The following is an 18,324-nucleotide window of genomic DNA, read 5'->3' as shown; positions in this document are numbered from 1 at the left end:
GCAGGTAAAACAAAACAGGCGCATCAGAGGGAGAAGGAAACAAAGGAAAAGGAGGGGCACGAACAGCACTTCGACACTGGCTCTCTCTTTTTGCTGCAGAACCAATCGATCCTCCCCTGTCTGCCACTCCTTAAAACACTGAACTTGTGTAAGAGTCTCACAGCACTCCCAGCCCGGGGCGCAGCAGCCCGAACGACTTTGTCCTTCCTGGCTCATTAATCCCCGGAGTCAGAAATACAGATGCAGATCGCTTTGCCTTGCGGTGACCATTAGCGGCACCGCAGAACAGGGGATTTTTGCTCACTGCTGCAGATTGCTTTGCAGAAGATTGTTTCATGCTCTCAAACGCTCCAGAATTGCCTGTGCTCTTCTAAATTGTTTCATCAACACATACTGTAGAAGGTGGCTTTAAAATAATAGGAGTTTAATACAGACTATGTGGTTTCCAGGGGCTGGACGGTCCCAGGACTGATCCTAGAGTCACAGAATCAAACAGGTTGGAAGAGACCTCCAAGATCATCCAGTCCAACCTATCCCCCAGCCCTGTCCAATCAACTAGACCATGGCACTAAGTGCCTCAGCCAGGCTTTTCTTGAACACCTCCAGGGGCGGCGACTCCACCACCAACCTGGGCAGCCCATTCCAACGGGAAATCACTCTCTCTGGGAAGAACTTCCTCCTAACATCCAGTTTATAGCTCCCCCGGCACAACTCGCGACTGTCCCCTTGTTCTGTTGCTGGTTGCCTGGCAGAAGATAGCAATCCCCACCTGGCTACAGCCTCCCTTACGTATCAGAGTGATGTAACTTTCAGCTTAGCAGAGACGTTTGTTTGCTACTTTATTACTCCATCTTGCATCAGAGCATTACAAAATGACGAAGTCAGTAAGTACCCAAGGTTAGCATGTATTCAAGTTACAATCTATTAAGACAAGTTTCATAATGAAACTGAGGGGCTGGCAAAAACATGGGATTGTTTTATAAAAGAAGGGATTAGTCTATTTGTTTTCAGATGCTTGATACATCAACAAAACTGGGCTGCATGCCTCACCAAGAAAACCGAGTGGCTCTGCTCTGGCTCACTTCTTAGCTATTGTCTAATCATCATGTACTGCACCACTTAACTAGCAAATAGCAACCATCTCATACAGAAGTCCACTTCAGGAAAAGCTGGTCTCGATTTTGTGTTAAGAGGGGGTTTTACCCCCTGTGATGGGTTAGGTGTTCCCCACACACACTTTGAAAATCACCCAGACTAAACTCAGCCGGCTCTGGAAACATGAATGAAGCTATTTATTTACAGCTAGCACAATATACAAGCAGATAGTTACAGTATATACAGTTATAGACAGAAATATACAAGGTAAAATACAGAAACACAACTCCCTTCCCAGAAACCTGAGTCCCCAGGAGGGGCTCCCAACCACCCCTTCACCTTCCCCCTATCCCTCTCAACCTTACCCCAGACCCAAGGAAGAATGGAGGTTCGGCCAGGGGGTTAGGAAGCAAAGTGGATTAGTCCAAAATGGAGGGTGAGGTTAGAGAGTAAGAAGCAGCTCAGCCAGCAGCCCCAGTGACAGTGGTTATCTATGTTTTTATTTCTTGTTCCTATACATCTCAGCAAGCCTATGAGGGAAGTAGACATCACCATTGTTTTCCTTTCACAGCCTGTAATCTAGCTCTTCTCACCAAAACATTCTGGCCTGCTTCAAACTAGCACACTCCCTTCGTTAAAACTCCATCATAAGAAAATTGACATTTATTGAATTTTGTCATTTACACAGCAAAAAATCCTTGCCTTACATGTAAGTGTAAGTGCAACAAACACACAGCATCTGAAAATACTGCTGATTTTCTAACCTTAGGAATATAAAAGCCCTTGTGTCCCATTTCATTTTATATATTGAACCTACAGTACTTGGAAAACAGTTACCTGTTAAATTATTATCTTCAAGCTATCCTGCTGTACCCAGCCAAGCATGTGTTGTGTGTGGACACTGCCACAGGCTACTCATTAGTTTATCTATAAGAGGATTTCTTCATAATAATGGCTTACTCATCTGGGAAACAGGATCCAGTCAAACTACAGCAGTCTTATGTCCAATGAAACAAAACAAAACAAAAAGAGAGAGAGAGAAAGAGAGAACAGAAACGAACAAAACTACAAACACCTTATCAGGTTGTATTAACCCTGACTTATTACCTCTTGGCCACTGTTCTGACTTCATTAGAATTACATGCTTTTGGGAAAAGCCTGTTTCCAAACCAAACATGAAAACAGTGTTTGCAAGTCAAAATACTCTCCAGGATTGTTTAGGACCTTTGTTCAGAGGATCACAGGATGTCAGGGACCCAAAGACATCAGTCCAATCCCCTTGCCAGAGCAGGGCCATACAATCTAGCTCAGGTCACAGAGGAACACATCCCGATGGGCCTTGAAAGTCTCCAGAGAATGAGACTTCAAGGCCATTCTGGGGAGCCTGTTTCAGTGTCCTGCAACCCTTACATTAAAGAAGTTCCCCTTGTGTTGAGGTGGAACCTCCTATGTTGCAACTTACATCTGCTGCTCCTTGTCCTATCACGGGGACCCAGTGAGCAGAGCCTGTCCCCTGGCTCATTATTAAATCATTTATGAAATGTATTAAATCTCCTCTCAGCCTTCTCCAGACTCAAAAGCTCCAGGTCCCTCAGCCTCTCCTATGGAGTACATAGGGAAGTTCAGCCTTAGGTGTAAAGACTGAAGCAATGAAGGCATTCAACTCTGCCTTCTCTGCATCCTCAGTTCTCAGGCTTGCCTTCTCCTTCAGCAGTGGCCCCACACCTTCTCTGTTCTTCCTTTTCCTACTGATAGATTTGAAGAAGCCCTTAGAATCATAGAACCAAGCAGGTTGGAAGAGACATCCAACATCATCCAGTCCCAGTTTCAGTTCCAAGAGGGTTTTGGCCCTCCTTGTTGTCTTTCTACATGCCCTGACAACTTCTCTATAGTTCTCCCAAGTGACAAATCCCTTCTTCCATGAATTGTAAGTTTCTTTCTTCCCTAAGATTTCTTTCAGGAGCTCCTTGCTCAGCCATGCAGGTCTCCTAGCACGTCTACCAGACACTATTGTACTACACATTTTCGCTGTGCTGGGATCTTATTGTAAAGCCTCTGTTTCTAGCTGTGATTTTGCTGGTGGCCAGGCAAATGATAGGGACAAGCACCAGATGGGTCATTACAGCTGCACTTCAGCCTGGGTGTGGAAAAGTATGTCTCATGAAGTTGAACTTTAGTGATCTCACAAGCAACTCTTTGTTGTTGTTCACGGGCAAAACTACAAGGGCAAGTAACTGGAATATCTCTGTGTGTTAGAAAGCAACGAGGTTCACTAAGATGCATCTTGTTAGCCATCCTTCATAGTCATCCACTTCAGACGCCTACATCGAGGAAAATTCTTTCCTGCTTTCAAGCTGAGCTGTCAAAGCATGAGCCAGGATGCTTTCAAACCCAGAGAACCTGCCACACAAAAACATCATTGGCCTAAAATTACTGCCTTAAGACTAAAAGCTTAAGAATTATGTTTCAGGGAATACAGTTTGCTCCAGAGATGGTCAGCTGTGACGTGTCCTGTATACATCAGCCACATCTAGGAAGCTATGTAGGTGCCTATGTCCCATTGCATCCTGTGAGGCATAACTGTTAAATACTTTTGTGGATCAGAGTCTTAATGTGCAGTTTTCACATACATAACTGATATGGATAGTGCTGTGTATTTAGTGTCAGTGCAGAGTTTTGAATAAATAAACAGGGTCAAGTGTTGGGGGTTTTTTGAGTGTTCAAATACACTTGGAGTGGTTATTTAGTTCCTACAAGGGGAAATAAACATCAAAACCCCCCAAACTACAAACAGGAAAAAGAAAAGGCAGAAAAGCACATTGCTATTCAATGTAGCATCACCACTGGATGCTACAGGATTATAACAGATTTGAGTGTGTGACATTGAGCCCAGTGTGACATATTTTTGCTGTGGTGACACTAGCTTTCCAAACAAGTAATTAATTCATCATCAAGCGGTTTATTTGACACTGCGCACAGCCTTCATTAACAACATATGGAAGACTTGCAGTAAATATCACTTCACTTCAATTGTGAAGACCAAAAATGTTCTCCCTAAATTTCTATGAAACACCACAGAAATTGTTATTTAATGATAGGAGTTTGTGTAGCTTTACAGAACTTCCTTCAGCCGCTCCAAAACACACGATCAGAGTTGTTCATTACACAGAATGAGGAAAATATAGATTTTATTCATTTTCTTAAGCACTTGTAAAATTCATGTATTTCTGAGCAAAAAGCAATCCTCTAGAAGTCACCAGCCCCACCACAAAGGTTTAAAGAAACTCTTCCACTTTAAGGTCCTGAAGAGTTGAACAACTAAAACAGAAAGTGCAAGGAGGGCCAGGGCAGTACGTCAGATGTCAACATGACAATTCATTGATTTTGTGTACAAAGGCAGCTTTTGCTTAAAAAAGGCAAGCCCACTGAGGAACTGAATGCTTTGTTTCTGTGAGGTGCAATTCTGCTCTTAGTTTTTAAAGTCCTATGTAGTATTTAAATCTATAAAGTCTGAAAGCAAAAGGATCTAACTGATCTTTCAAGGCGTGAACCAGAGGAGGTAAACAGTTTTATACCACTCTTTCCGAAATATATAAAAGCAGAAACTCTCAATATCTTCAGAAGAACAAGAAACTCCCCAAAGCAGTAATCGTGTCCTTTTGTTCAAATCAAGAGCTTACACTAACCACCACTTCCCTTGGGGCTTCCATGTCCGTCCCCCTGGAGCACACTGGAGGCTCACAGCCTGTACAGCTATTATCACTGGGATGCCTCTTCTGGCTTTCTAATTAAATGGGTAGATGTACCTAAGAAATTAAGGTTGAGACAAATTCCTAGTATGTGCCCCCTCACACACTCTACCAATACCTATGGTGGCAAAACAGAGACTGTTTGCCACAAGCAAACAGATCACAGTATCATCAGGGTTGGAAGAGACCTCACAGATCATCAAGTCCAACCCTTTACCACAGAGCTCAAGGCCAGACCATGGCACCAAGTGCCACGTCCAATCCTGCCTTGAACAGCTCCAGGGACGGCGACTCCACCACCTCCCCGGGCAGCCCATTCCAGTGTCCAATGACTCTCTCAGGGAAGAACTTTCTCCTCACCTCCAGCCTAAATCTCCCCTGGCGCAGCCTGAGGCTGTGTCCTCTTGTTCTGGTGCTGGCCACCTGAGAGAAGAGAGCAACCTCCTCCTGGCCACAACCACCCCTCAGGTAGTTGTAGACAGCAATGAGGTCACCCCTGAGCCTCCTCTTCTCCAGGCTAACCAATCCCAGCTCCCTCAGCCTCTCCTCGTAGGGCTGTGCTCAAGGCCTCTCACCAGCCTCGTCGCCCTTCTCTGGGCACACTCAAGCATCTCAACGTCCCTTCTAAACTGGGGGGGCCAGAACTGAACACAGTACTCAAGGTGTGGTCTAACCAGTGCAGAGTACAGGGGCAGAATGACCTCCCTGCTCCTGCTGACCACACCATTCCTGATGCAGGATCACTAAATCTCTTCCATCCGTAGGCAGCAAACACACTCCAGCAATGTTAGTATAGCTAAACTATAAATATCAGGGAAGGAAGAGGCCATCCAGATTGCAGGAGTATTACAGTATGCTATAATTAGCAGACTGTTTCTAAAATCAGCACTTCCAGATGATTTTTCTAGAAGATATTTCAGAAGATTTTATTACTTTTCCAGATGTAATTACTATCAATTTGTTGAACAAAAATGATTAAGATCATCACTTGTAAAATAAGAAAGTATGGAATGCAAAGAAGATACCAGGTTTGGATCTTCAATAGTTTTCTGGTTTTAACCAAAACACTTTTTTTCCCCTTATGCCTCAGTAATCATAGAATCAATCAGGTTGGAAGAGACCTCCAAGAGCATCCAGTCCAACCTAGCACCCAGCCCTATCCAGTCAACTAGACCATGGCTCTAAGTGCCTCATCCAGTCTTCTCTTGGAGGGGAGGTTCTAAAGAGTCTAAAATCTCTCTATAGCACAGTTAATTCATAGGGCACCTGTTAGGATAAATGACTACTCCAGAGTCAGATATGAACTGCTGTCATTACTACTTGCATTTTGTAAGACCTTATTCATCATCTCTGCCACGTACACACACAGTTTATCAGAAACTCTCATCCCAAGCTTCATTCTGAATTTAAAGTAGTTCTGCGACTCTGACCTTAGTAACAGAGTTTTATAAAATAATTTCAAGCCCTCCATTAACAGTTTCATTACTTAAGTGGCTTCCATTCTTTCATTTTGCTAGCAAAAAGAAACTTTGAGAGAGAAAAGATGCCTAGAGATGTTTGCACTGGTTATCAGTTAAGCAAGGATTCCAGAGAGTGGTAGGTGCAGACTAGATTCCTGAACTGGCAGATGATAAAGGAGCATAAATCAAGCTGGGAAACACTCCACAAAACTGTAATATTCCACTGAGTCATAACAATTTATACTACTGGAAGAACTGACATGGCAATGTTCTATGATTCCAAATACTACAACCAAATTAGAAAGCACACTAATTCTCATGTTACAGCACATACAGACATGAGGCAACTGAACGTGATGCCCATTTCCATAGCCACAGGATTAAGTCAGAAGTAACGTCAGAAGCCATGACTTAGTTTCAAATGCAAGTTATGACTTTTTTAAAGCACTATGCTATTTTAATAGTACCAATTTTATTACTGAAGTACTTCCATTGTCATCCTTGGGTCTCTTAAATCCTATTTCTTTCAAAAGATTGCTCAGTTTTGTTGATAGATTGCACAGATATGAGTGGGATAATATTCCAGAAATCCCTCTGCTAACACAGATCTATCCACTCAAGACCTCTCTACAGTCTAGAAGAAAAAAAAAGTGTGAATATAGTTCAGTGTTAATAACCCAGATAATATGCCTGTGCACCTCATGTCAAACAGTTCACAGCAGACTGCCCCAGGGTCTACAGTACACTTGTTCCAAGGACACTTAGTGACTTTATTACCTGAGTTGGTGCATACCTATCAGTCACTGCTTCTGCAGCAGGGTGAAGATGATTGTTAAGGTAATGAGCTGGAGTAGAATACTCCCACTGACATCTCAAATGACCTCTGACACTCGAGTCTTCATGTTCTTTCCAACCATGATGCTTCTGAAGAACTGTTAGCCATGTGAGCTTAGCCATATCAACCTTCAGAGCCACCTACTCACCTCTGCCACCCTCTTTTACCCATTTTTTTAAGCTCAACTGATGGCAGAACATGTCGTCTAGTCACATACCCACACAAAATTCAACTGGAAATACCCTGTTGTAAGCCAAACTCAGCCTTCTTACCTAACAGCACATAACTAACCAAACAGTTCCTGAAGACAGAAAGAGGAACTGTCAAAAACACAAATGTCAGCTGTGGAGCTGACAGACTAGCCACCCTACATGGGAGTAAGCAGCATTCAGAGTGGCAGACCTCCACCAACAGTGTGCTGCCTAGGGAATGGGGATCTTCCAACAGGCCAAGCAGCAGAGGAATTGCTCCACTCAAATTATAAAAGTAAAAAAGGAGGTAATTTTACAAGGTTTCAACAAGGGTTCAAACAAAACCCCTTGGGATCCTTCTATCATAGCTCTTTATGGCTAAACAGGGGTGATTATCTTTGAAGGAAGCAAACCAAAAATCACAGCAGCTTGGCATACAACTCAGCTGTAGAAGGCACTGCTTCAACATTTAGCGTGCATTAATGTAAAACACAGCAAACGGGCACACCCTTAATCATAAACCAAACCTTGTCTCAAAGGCAGCCTCTATCAAACTAGCTCCTTCTGAGTCAGTTTCTCAAGCATGCCAACTTTGTTTTGCAATCAGTCTTCAGGAATGGATTTCTTTTTTCTTTGATACATGTAAAACTAATACAGCAAACAGCAATAGAACTTTGAAACTGCAAGGCGGAGGTGGGGACAAGGAGGGTAAAGTTGATATCTTTATGTTTCATAGTCATACAGAAGATACTTCCTTAAAAGGTTTGAAAGAGAATGGTTTCAGACTGGTCTTACATAACTTATTGCTTCAACGTCAAACTTTAAAGGAACTTTCTCTTCTCTTTTTTTAATTATGTTGCTCATACTACTGAAAAAGTTGGGCTAAAAGTGTTAAGAATGTAAGACAAGCACAAAGTTGTGCAGTCTCAACTCCCTCAGTACTGCAATAGCACCAGCATCAAAGATGTATTTTTTGAAATGGTTTAGTTTAATTGTAAAGAAAGGAAATTTTGATAGTAGTTTAAAGCACCTTGTAAATAATTTAGCTAAAAATAAACCATATTCCACTAATAAACCTTATTCCACTATAAAAACTGCAGCTCATCAGGTCAAAATCAGGAATCTAAACTCAGATAGTGAAAATTTTGAATTAGATCTCTAGTATCTAAACCACACTCATGTAAGTATCATTTCTAAGTCATACTCAGTCTATCACAGCCTTGGCAATTATTATTTGTGCTAGAGATTATTAATATACCACTAAGTAGCAGTTACACTCTGCTGGTAAAACAATGCTAACTTAACTGAGTTATTAACATTCTTATTAACTCCTTTAAGCTTTTCAACATCTCCATGACCAACATATTTATGCTAGTTTGAGCCTAGCTGTGGTATTTTAGTGAGAGGAATTAGATTACAGGCTGTGAAAAGGAAACTATGGTGATGTCTATTTCACTCATAGGCTTGCTGAGATGCATAAAAACAACATAAATACAGATAACAGTTGCTCTCTGGCTTTGGCTGCCTGCACTTCTCCCTCTAACCTGCTGTCTGTGTGACTAATCCCTCTGCTTCCTAACCCCCCCTGGCCAATTCTCCAAACTCACCTTGAACATAAGGCAAAGTCTGGGATAAGGTAGAGAGGTGGAAAGGTGGTTGGGAGCCGCTCCTGGGGACTCTGGTTTCTGGGAGGGCTATGTACTATGTTTTAACTTGTATATTGCTGTAGATACTGTAAACATCTACTTGTATATTGTGCTAAGCTTTACCTGTAAAGCTTCATTCTAATTTCTAGCTCAGCTGAGTCTAGTCTGGGTGATTTTCTCAATTGTGTGTGGGTGGGTAACACCCAAACCACAATATTGAAAGCCTTAAATTAGTTCAATTAAGTATCAAAGTAGAAACTAAGAGCCAGCAAAGTCCACGGATCAACACATAACATTTCTTTTTAAATAAAAATAAATCAGGGTGTCAGCTAATAAAAACTAAGCAAGTATTTGACCATGAATTCAACATTGCTAAAGACAGAAAACAAGACGCTTTATAAGATGAAGACAAGCCTCTTCTGTAAAGAAGTCAAAACAATTAAACATTTTTATTCTGGATGTTATTACAGAACTGCTTATTGATCCAAGTTAGTATTTAAATGTCTGGTTCTGAGAGACTTTGTTTCTATTTGAAACTGGCACCTTTGGACTATGCAAGTCAAGGTAAAACTGAATTAATATTAAAATAAGATACTCTGTTGGTGAATGCATTCTTTTTATCTCCTTATTTTTAAATTTATCTAAAAATTATTGAAAGAAATTCTGAGACAGAGCTGTCCTTGTGCTTGCTTTAGCATTGTGCTGCAGAAAGCAGTGGTAATGTTCTTATACTTTAGAAGAGCTTAAGTGCTATACTACTTATTGCTACTCCCAATTAATGTGTGACTGTTGCTAGCTTAGCTTCTCCTGTACAGAAAGCAGTTACTGGGTAGAAAAGATAAAAGTACACAAAGCCTATCTTTACTTGAAACACATTTACCCATATCTGTTTCAGATAAGCCTTCCATGATTTAAAGCTGGGTAATAAAACACAGATAGCATTGCTGGCTTAATTTCTGACTGGCTGGTTTAATTGTTTACCTCAGTAAAACAAATATGCCATAAAAATATTACTGTTGAGCAATCTTGAGCAGGATTTAAGTTCTCTGTGTTATCAGTCATCTTTGGATAACAAGAAGCCATGATTTCCAAATCCTCCTACCTGACTTTTCATCAGTCTGCATAAAAAGACTTGCTCAGGTAGCAGATAAAGTGTTTCCAAAACTAGATTATTACCAAAAAAATAACTGACCTGGACAATATATTGTAGTACTTTTTCCTCCACCTAAAGCTATATTCTGTGCCACAACATTGATGTAGTACAGAAAACTGAAAAGATTTCAAGCCATTTCAAGTTCTCCAAGAATGTGTGATATTCAAATAATAGGTCACTTAGGGTTGGAATGAGAGGGAGGCCAAAATAAACTTTAACTAGGTGATTAACCCAGTAACTTTGGAGGACTTTTTGCTGGCTGCAACTCAAGCACAGCAGCAGGGGATTAATATTTAATTCATGCCTACAGGTTACTGCCTGGACTTGTACTGTACTAGCCTCGGCCAACAGAATCATCAAAAGAGATCAAACTCTGACAAACTGGCCTAATTTCAGTGAATGGTTTATTCTTTCAAAGCTTATCTTTATAATTTTGAAGAGCAAAAAAGGAAAAGAAGTGGAATTCTAAACATAGCAATCAAATTCCTTCTTCCCAATGAAGCACACACAGAGTGCTACAGACACATTTGGCATCATTTGCCGTCATCATCTGAACTTTGTATACTTTGTCCTCCTCTCCTAAACTCATCTCTCCCTGGGCTTGCACTTGACTCTTCAGTCCCACTGAAAAGTCTAATGCATTCAAAATTTTTCAATGACACACCAGCTTGTGGTGTGAAGGACCAAATATAACAATTTCATGGCTACAGAGAAAAAAAATAGAATGCTTTAGGCTGGAAGGGACTTTTAAGGTCATCTAGTTCAACCTCCACCTCACTGTGATGTCTTTAAATCAGGTCACTCAGAGCCCCATCCAACCTGACCTTGAAGGCTTCCAGACATGGGGTTTCTGCAGAACACTTCTCTGGACAATCTGTTCCAGTGTTAAAGAATAATATGATTTGATTGTATTGAAAATGTAAATGAAGAATTAGGTCACTTTGCTTCTTCCACTTCTAATGTTCTTCAATATCATCTCTCAAAGCCCAGCATATTCCACAAAGGTATCTGAGATTTAATGAAATAAGTATATTCCATATACTATTGTTACATCCATTTCAGTCAGGATCACACAACAGCAACGCTTATCGAACAGGTATTTTTCTGCTTTGCAAATTTAAGGTATAGACCTTGAGGAAAAGAAAACAAAACAAATCAGAAGGGTATCCAGATGTAACAACAGATACAGGAATATGACACATTTTAAATGAAATCCTTATCCTTCAGGATCTTACATAACCTGCAGCATTCTTCTTCAGGACAAATATTGCATTGTCTCAAAATTTTCATTAAGAAAGAAAAAAGGGACAGAAGGCCAAAATTTATTCTTGTCCACGTTACTGTGAAGGATACATGGATCTTCCTAAGCACTCACACAGTGCTGTAAAGATGTCTCAAATTCTTTAAAGCACATGAGATCACCCAACTGCCCTCTGCTTTCACACTGAATGTTCTTTTTTACTCCAGTTTGATCTATTTCAAACATTACCCAACAAACTTTGAAAGCCAAGCTGTTCTCCAACTTTGACTGCTAACCACAAACTTCAGTCAAACTGTTCTCCTGAAGGGATTGATACAGTCAGCTCCTATTAGTCTACGTTCATGTCATCCAAGTATCCCGCATTGCATTACACCTACCACTGCCTTAACTGAAAGATGCCCTTTTATAAGTTTTGAATGAAAGCTCTGCCAGTGCAGCTCAATACCAAGGTGAACATGCAAGAACTGAGAGGGTCAAAATAAACGTACAACGGAGCTTGTAATACTCTAGCCTGGATCAGGAACACTGTGGCCAGTAGGACAAGGGAGGTTATTCTTCCCCTCTACTCAGCACTGGTCAGGCCATACCTTGAGTACTGTGACCAGTTCTGGGCTCCTCAATTAAAGAGAGATGTAGAGATACTGGAATGTGTCCAGAGAAGGGAAATGAACCTGGTGAGGTGCCTGGAACACAGCCCTGTGAGGAGAGCCTGAGGGACCTGGGGGTGTTTAGCCTGGAGAAGAAGAGGCTCAGGGGTGACCTCATTGCTGTCTACAACTACCTGCAGGGAGGCTGTAGCCAGGTGGGGGTTGGTCTCTTCTGCCAGGCAATCAGCAACAGAAAAAGGGGACACAGTCTCATGTTGTGCCAGAGGAGGTCTAGGCTGGATGTCTGGGAGGAAGTTCTTGCCAGAGAGAGTGATTGGCATTGGAATGGGCTGCCCAGGGAGGTGGTGGAGTTGTTGTCCCTGGAGGTGTTCAAAAAAAGCCTGGCTGAGGCACTTAGTGTCATGATCTAGTTGATTGGATAGGGCTGGGTGCTAGGTTGGACTGGATGATCTTGGAGGTCCCTTCCAATCTGGTTGATTCTATGAACTATTACTCTAAATTTGACCATAATTTTAGTAGATAGCATTACACTTAAAATATATTTCCTACTGAAACTTATCTATATAATTATGTATTTCTACAGTTCTCTTGATGAAAAATTCCTATTCAACAAGGTTATTAAACTTCATTATAAAGAAGCAAAACAAACCCAAAAAAAGCAAAGCAAAACCCAAAGGATTGTTGTCAGGCTTGAGGAGTACAGAATCTACCTCATGTGGAAATGACAGGCCATTAGAATGTTAAAAATAAACATATTCACTAGATAATGTAATGCAGCATGCCCCTCCCCCCCCAAAAAAAAACCCAAAAGTACATGAAATTGCTTGTTACAGAAAAACTGTAACATACATTTGCACAGCCACTCAATTGCTTACCTATTGCCAGTTAGTAAAGACGACCTTACCTCACCCTCAGTGCAACACACAGCTTCATTCTTTCTGTTTCCAAGTGAATTATTTCTGCTCACTTCTTGTTGTAAGGCTTAAAATTTAGTAATGGATGAGTGTGTTGAGCTATTTTACAGGTAACCATTTTGGTATCCTCAGATTTAATAGCTGCTACGACATTATCATGCTTTTGCAAGTGTGGTTTGAAACACCTTGACACTTGCTCCATTGAATTATTTTTTTCATAAGGTGTTCTGATGTCTGTGTTAAGTGTGTAACAAGCAGCATCTCATTTCACCTCCACATGCAGAGAGGTGCCTATTCCCAGGCAGAGAGGTACAGATAAGAAATACCTTTTTGAAGACTATTCCATGTTTATTCTACTGCTGAAAGCATGTAACAGGAAGTGGCAATTTACATCCTGCTTAAGGAGATACATCAATCCCAGCCATTCCCATTTATCTTTACTGCTATGACAACTGCTACAAGGTAAATACAAGGCTAAAAGTTTATACTCTATTTGCACAAGTGCACACACTTCCCCTTCAGTGGCTTGCAAAATCTGAGGGGCTAAATGGAGACTGTATTCTCCATCTCTCGTTTTGAATGAGCATTTTGCAGGAAAAAGTATCTGAATTTGCCCTTTTATAAAAGCATTTTGAACTGTATGTCAAAGATGGTAATACGTTATTATTCTTTTTTAAATGCAGTGCCTTTTCAGGCTACATCTTCACGAGAAGAAACAGGCAGCTGCTGAGCTCAGGGAAAAGTGCAAGAGGGGCTTGGTAGAGAGGGTCTGACAAAGCAGGTTACGTAGTAACAAAAGCTAAGTTTGCTGGCAGTTACCATGGTTTGGGCAAGTACATAGAAATCAGCCTGTCAAGACTATCTCAGAAATGGGGGGAGGGGGAAATATGTAGCTAGATCTTATAAGCAAAAAGAAATTCCCACATTGTTTACATAGCATGGGCCAAGAGCCTGACTTTTCTTGCAGTATTTTCCAAGAAAACAAGGAGGAGGTCGCAGCCATAACACCAAACAGGCCAAGCAGAGTTACGAGTGGCCTAAGGCAGAAAAGCAACATTCAGAAAAGCTACATTCAGTGAAGGAAAAAAGGTATATCCAACACCACAAAAGAGACATTACCTGCAAGGGCACATTTACATATCCTAAGGGATGGGCAGATAACGTTAAAAGAAACTCTACTGCACTGCATATACTGTAACTGACATACAGGGAAAGAGCACCAAAAACTTGGGTCTTCAATTTGAAGTTTTAAAGTAATATAAGCACCTCCAGATTAAGCTTTAAGTACTGCATCTCTAAGCTTAACACTTGGTGGAGAAGGGTATGTATCCCATCTAAAAGTCCAATAAAATACAGAACGATTATGTAAGTTTCAGACAGAGCTGTCGCCTTTTCCAGCTTTCCACCCCGCTCCCGTGCAACTCGTTCCCAGTGCAGAAGTGCTGAACTTTCCGCAGGCTTTCAGAAGAGGCTTCGCAGCGCACGAAAACAAAACACAACCACACACAAACACTCCTAAGGCTCCGAGTCAAGACCCCAGCAGCCCTGACTCAAACCCCGCGAGAGGTGATGCCAGCAGGCGGAGGGAGAGGTGACCACTCTGATCACGGCCCCCCGCCAGCGTCCCAGACCGCGGCCAGAGCCACCCCGGGTTAGACTCCTGAAGCTGCGTGTGACAAGCTGAGCCAAACCCGAAGCCGCCCCAGGGAAGTGCATGATTGTGCAACAGCTCTTTGCCGGGTCGCTCGCACGCCAGCGGGGACAGGGCCCCGGCGGGGCAACTGCGACGGGCAGCCGCGCTATAGCAGAAGGAAATCTCCGGTAACTCACCCGAGCAAGAACCGGGAGACGCAGGGGCACGCCGCGGGCAGCAACGCGAGGCTGTGCTCGGGTGGACAGCCCCTCTGGCAATGAGCACCTCCCCAGACGCTCCCTCAGGGACCGGTTCCAGACCCCGCACCCTCCCCGGCTCCTCTGACCTCTCGCCCCGGCCCTACGCTGCCCGCAGCGGGCAGCTGCCACAGAGGCAGGTCCCGAAGGCCCTGACTGACCTTACTGCCCCCGGCGAGGGCGGGAAGAGACCCAGCCCGGCCGGCCAGCCCGCGCCGGTAACGGGGACCGAGGGGGGCCGCAGGGACTCCCCGGCCCGGCCCCGCCCCGCTCCCACCGTGACTCAGCGCCTTCTCGGGGGCGGAGCGCTGACATGTGCTCCGCCGACCTCGTGACCGCCCGCCCCACCCGCACCCGCACACCGGCCGGGCCGGGCCGGGCCCGCCGGGGGCAGCTCGGGCGTGCCGCGCCCCCGCCTCTGCCCTTGCCCCTTGGGCTGTGTGCTCACCCGGACGGCGGGGGGTAACTCGATCTCCATCGCGCGGGGCCGGGGTCCACGGGGTGACCGGTACGGCACTGCCTGCTTGCCTGCTCTGGGGCTGTTTGGGGACGGAAGCGGCCCGGCCCGGGCCAACGGCCGCCCCCGTGCTCCGCCCCGCCGCCGCTGCTCAGCCACTCAGTGTCTGTGAGAGTGCGTGGAGGCGGCTCCATCCCTGGCTGCGGCGGAGGACGTACCGAGGACCTCATGCATTCTCGGTGCCTCTGTGGCCCCGCTGCCTGGGATCAGCTCTCCGGCGCCTGCTTCCCTGCGCGGTGAGATCCTGTCCTGCTCCTAGTAACGGCCAGCGGCATCTTGTTCCGGTCGTGCTGGGAGGGCATCGTGTTCCTTGGGCAACCCCCCAGGCATAGGGACGGCGCAGTATGTTCGTCCTTGCGCTTTAGCACGGCTGCCCGTCACAGCGTGTCCAACTGTTTCGCACTTCCAGAGCGCTCCTCATCTTCGTAGTCAAACGGAGAGCTCAGCGGTGGTGCGGGAGAGATGGAAGTGACGGCAAAACCCAGCTGGTCAATCGTGCTGTGGGTGCTGATGCAAGGAAGGGAAGGGCAGGGCGAGACTAATCAGCGTGGCTGATCCCCACCTGCACCGACTGCCTTCTGCCGGACAAGTAGTCAAACTTGCAAACCAGACGAAACACAGATAAGGGGATTTGGGGTTTAATACACATATTGTTTGGAATTTACACTTTTTGACGAGGCCTCCCACCTAGTAACTGGTCCTCCTGTGACCTATGGAGATTTGCCTTTCGCACAATAAAATATTCCTAGGACTTAATCAGTAAAATAACAAGGTCGTTGGTAATGTTAGGAGTTGCCGGGGTGTCCAGGACCGAAGATAACGCTGCTGCAGTCAGCGTCGGGAGGATCCATGAGGTCACTCTGACTGATGTTCAAAGAAAACACGAGGGCAAGTTCACCATGTAAAGAAGAGCAGCTGTTGTTTTGGTCGAAAGGACTAAGGGTAGTGCTGAAAAAAACATGTAAAAGAATATTCATTAATATGTACCAAGGTAATACAACGTTATCTAGTCCTTATCCTATATAAGCATTATTACCTGGTAGTGTGTGCCCCTAGCAATTTTGTTATTTGCTATGCCCCCAGCACTGTTTGCCTTTATTTTACAACAAGCCTGTTACACTTAAATTTTAGAGTGGGTTCGTTTCTCACATTGGTAATGTTTTGGAAGTCTCTTGACTTCTCCAGCATTCATGCAATATAGTCATCGCAATCTTGGGTGCAACAAAGCATGTGCCACAGCACACCTAGAAGTAGGGAGGGAATGCTTTTATCTCTGCCCCTGTGTCAGTTACCAGATTACTAGAGTGACAGGTCTTAAATCACTTGTCATTATTTGGTAAACGCTGTTAATCAAAGAGCAAGGCCAATTCCACTTGGAAATATAAGTAGCAGTCAAATAGTTAATTCAATGCACTGTGAATTGCAGCTTAAGAAAAGTTAGGATTGCTGCTATTGTGTCTGTAGGCTGTCTGACTGTACAACAATACAAACTACTCAAATGAACCTTTTGTCACTCCCTGAGTCTGTTTTGGAGACTACTTTCAATGACCTAATTTAACCAAAAAGTGTGGAATTAGGACACTTTTTAGCCATAACAGAGCACCCAACTCTCCCTTTGCAGGTCCTTATTTAGCTTCTGTGGCTTATAGCCAGAGTGCTGCTCTGGTCAGCAGAGAACTGTTTGGGTATTCACAGCTTGTCTCAGTTCAGATTTAAATTTCCAGAGACTCAGATAAATTTGATAGAACCAATAACAATTTTATAAAGTGCCCTTCCCTCTTCCCCTTCTTTCCCAAAAGAAAGGGATTAGATGGAGAGAGAGAGAGGTAAGCACACCCAAATAAATCAATCTCACTCAATTTGGAAGTTAAAAAGTTTAACAATAACTTAAAAAGGTATCTGAGGTAGGGAAGTTACAAAAGGTTAGGGAAGGGAAAATAGCAAATACAAAATATACAAATACAACCCGATTGTGATGGTGGTGGCCACGTGGAGAAACAAAGAGAAACCAGGAACTGATGGTAATGCTGGTATGCAGGGAGCAGAGTGGTGCAGAGAGAGAGCACGAAAGAGGAAGTGCCCCTGCTTTTATGGGACAGGAAGGGGGAGTGGGCTAACTATCACCTGGTGGTGTTCAGACCCACCCCTGGGGAGGGGTCAAGACCACCTAGGGTCAGGTTCAGGGTAACTCCCCCTGGAGTGTTAACCCTATACACAACTGTTTGGTAGTGTTAGTGCAACCTGCTAATGCAAAACAGGGCTAGTGTGAAGATCTTGCTTTCACGTTTGCCCTTCAAGGTACAAGAGTGTGACTTTATACATTTAATAAAGAGCACATGCATATTAATCTGATTAATCATTGTTAAAATTCCCTGCCCCATCAGGTTGCAGGTATAGAATAGAATAGAATAGAATCAACCAGGTGTTGCAGAGAGCAGGAATTAATACGTGGCCGAGTCGGGAATTTATCAAAAATAGTTGTGGGGGTTTTTTTTCCCAAAAACCTGCCCCCACAACTATATATACAAAGATTAATTTAGTTTAATAAGCAGATTCAGTTGCATGAGAATTAATCTACACGGATACCATCAATAATCTGACCATATTGGAAGTCAGACATTGGAAGAGGACTCAGCTATTAATTAATAGCAGTTTCTTACTAAATTAAGCTAAGCTAAATAACTCAGGCTGACTCGTGCGGTCTATGTTCCTCTTCCTTTCAGCGGCTGCAGGAATCGTTAAGGGTCGTTAAGGGTCGTTAGGCACACAAAGGCGTCAATAGGAAAGCGAATCCTTGAAGGTCTCTCTGCAGTCCAGGCACAGGGGGGTGTGTGAGCTCAGTCAGACACATACGTCCAGGCACAGGCAATCTCCAAAGCGGGAACCCCAAAGGCGGGAAGATCCCCAATAGTTATAACCTTCGCTAGACAAAGGGCAGAGTTACCACACCTTAGGCGCGAAAGAGCACGGCCAATCCCAGCCTGGCTCCAGTGTGGGAACTCACG

At 43.7% G+C, this 18,324-nt stretch overlaps 1 protein-coding gene across 4 annotated transcripts in view; it reads right to left on the bottom strand.

The window, feature by feature from the left end:
- NFE2L2 (NFE2 like bZIP transcription factor 2) overlaps positions 1-17,372 on the bottom strand; it is a 31,254-nt gene extending 13,882 nt beyond the window's left edge. For 2 of the 4 annotated variants that reach the window (XR_010306470.1, XM_064162136.1), the window contains exons 1-2: positions 17,286-17,372; positions 15,251-16,267 (exon numbers count right to left, since the gene is read on the bottom strand). Coding sequence is in view for 1 of the 4 variants with exons in the window: in XM_064162136.1 (XP_064018206.1) it covers positions 15,251-15,280 (30 nt within the window). In the remaining 3 variants the exon portion in view is untranslated. The other 2 variants (XM_064162149.1, XM_064162155.1) reach the window with 2 other exon arrangements.
- Positions 17,373-18,324: the final 952 nt, after the last annotated feature.

Source organism: Pogoniulus pusillus, chromosome 2 (genome assembly GCF_015220805.1).
Source record: "Pogoniulus pusillus isolate bPogPus1 chromosome 2, bPogPus1.pri, whole genome shotgun sequence".
NCBI classification, from domain to species: domain Eukaryota; kingdom Metazoa; phylum Chordata; class Aves; order Piciformes; family Lybiidae; genus Pogoniulus; species Pogoniulus pusillus.
Note: the sequence above shows the minus strand (reverse complement) of the source record. Positions and strands in the feature narration are given on the sequence as shown.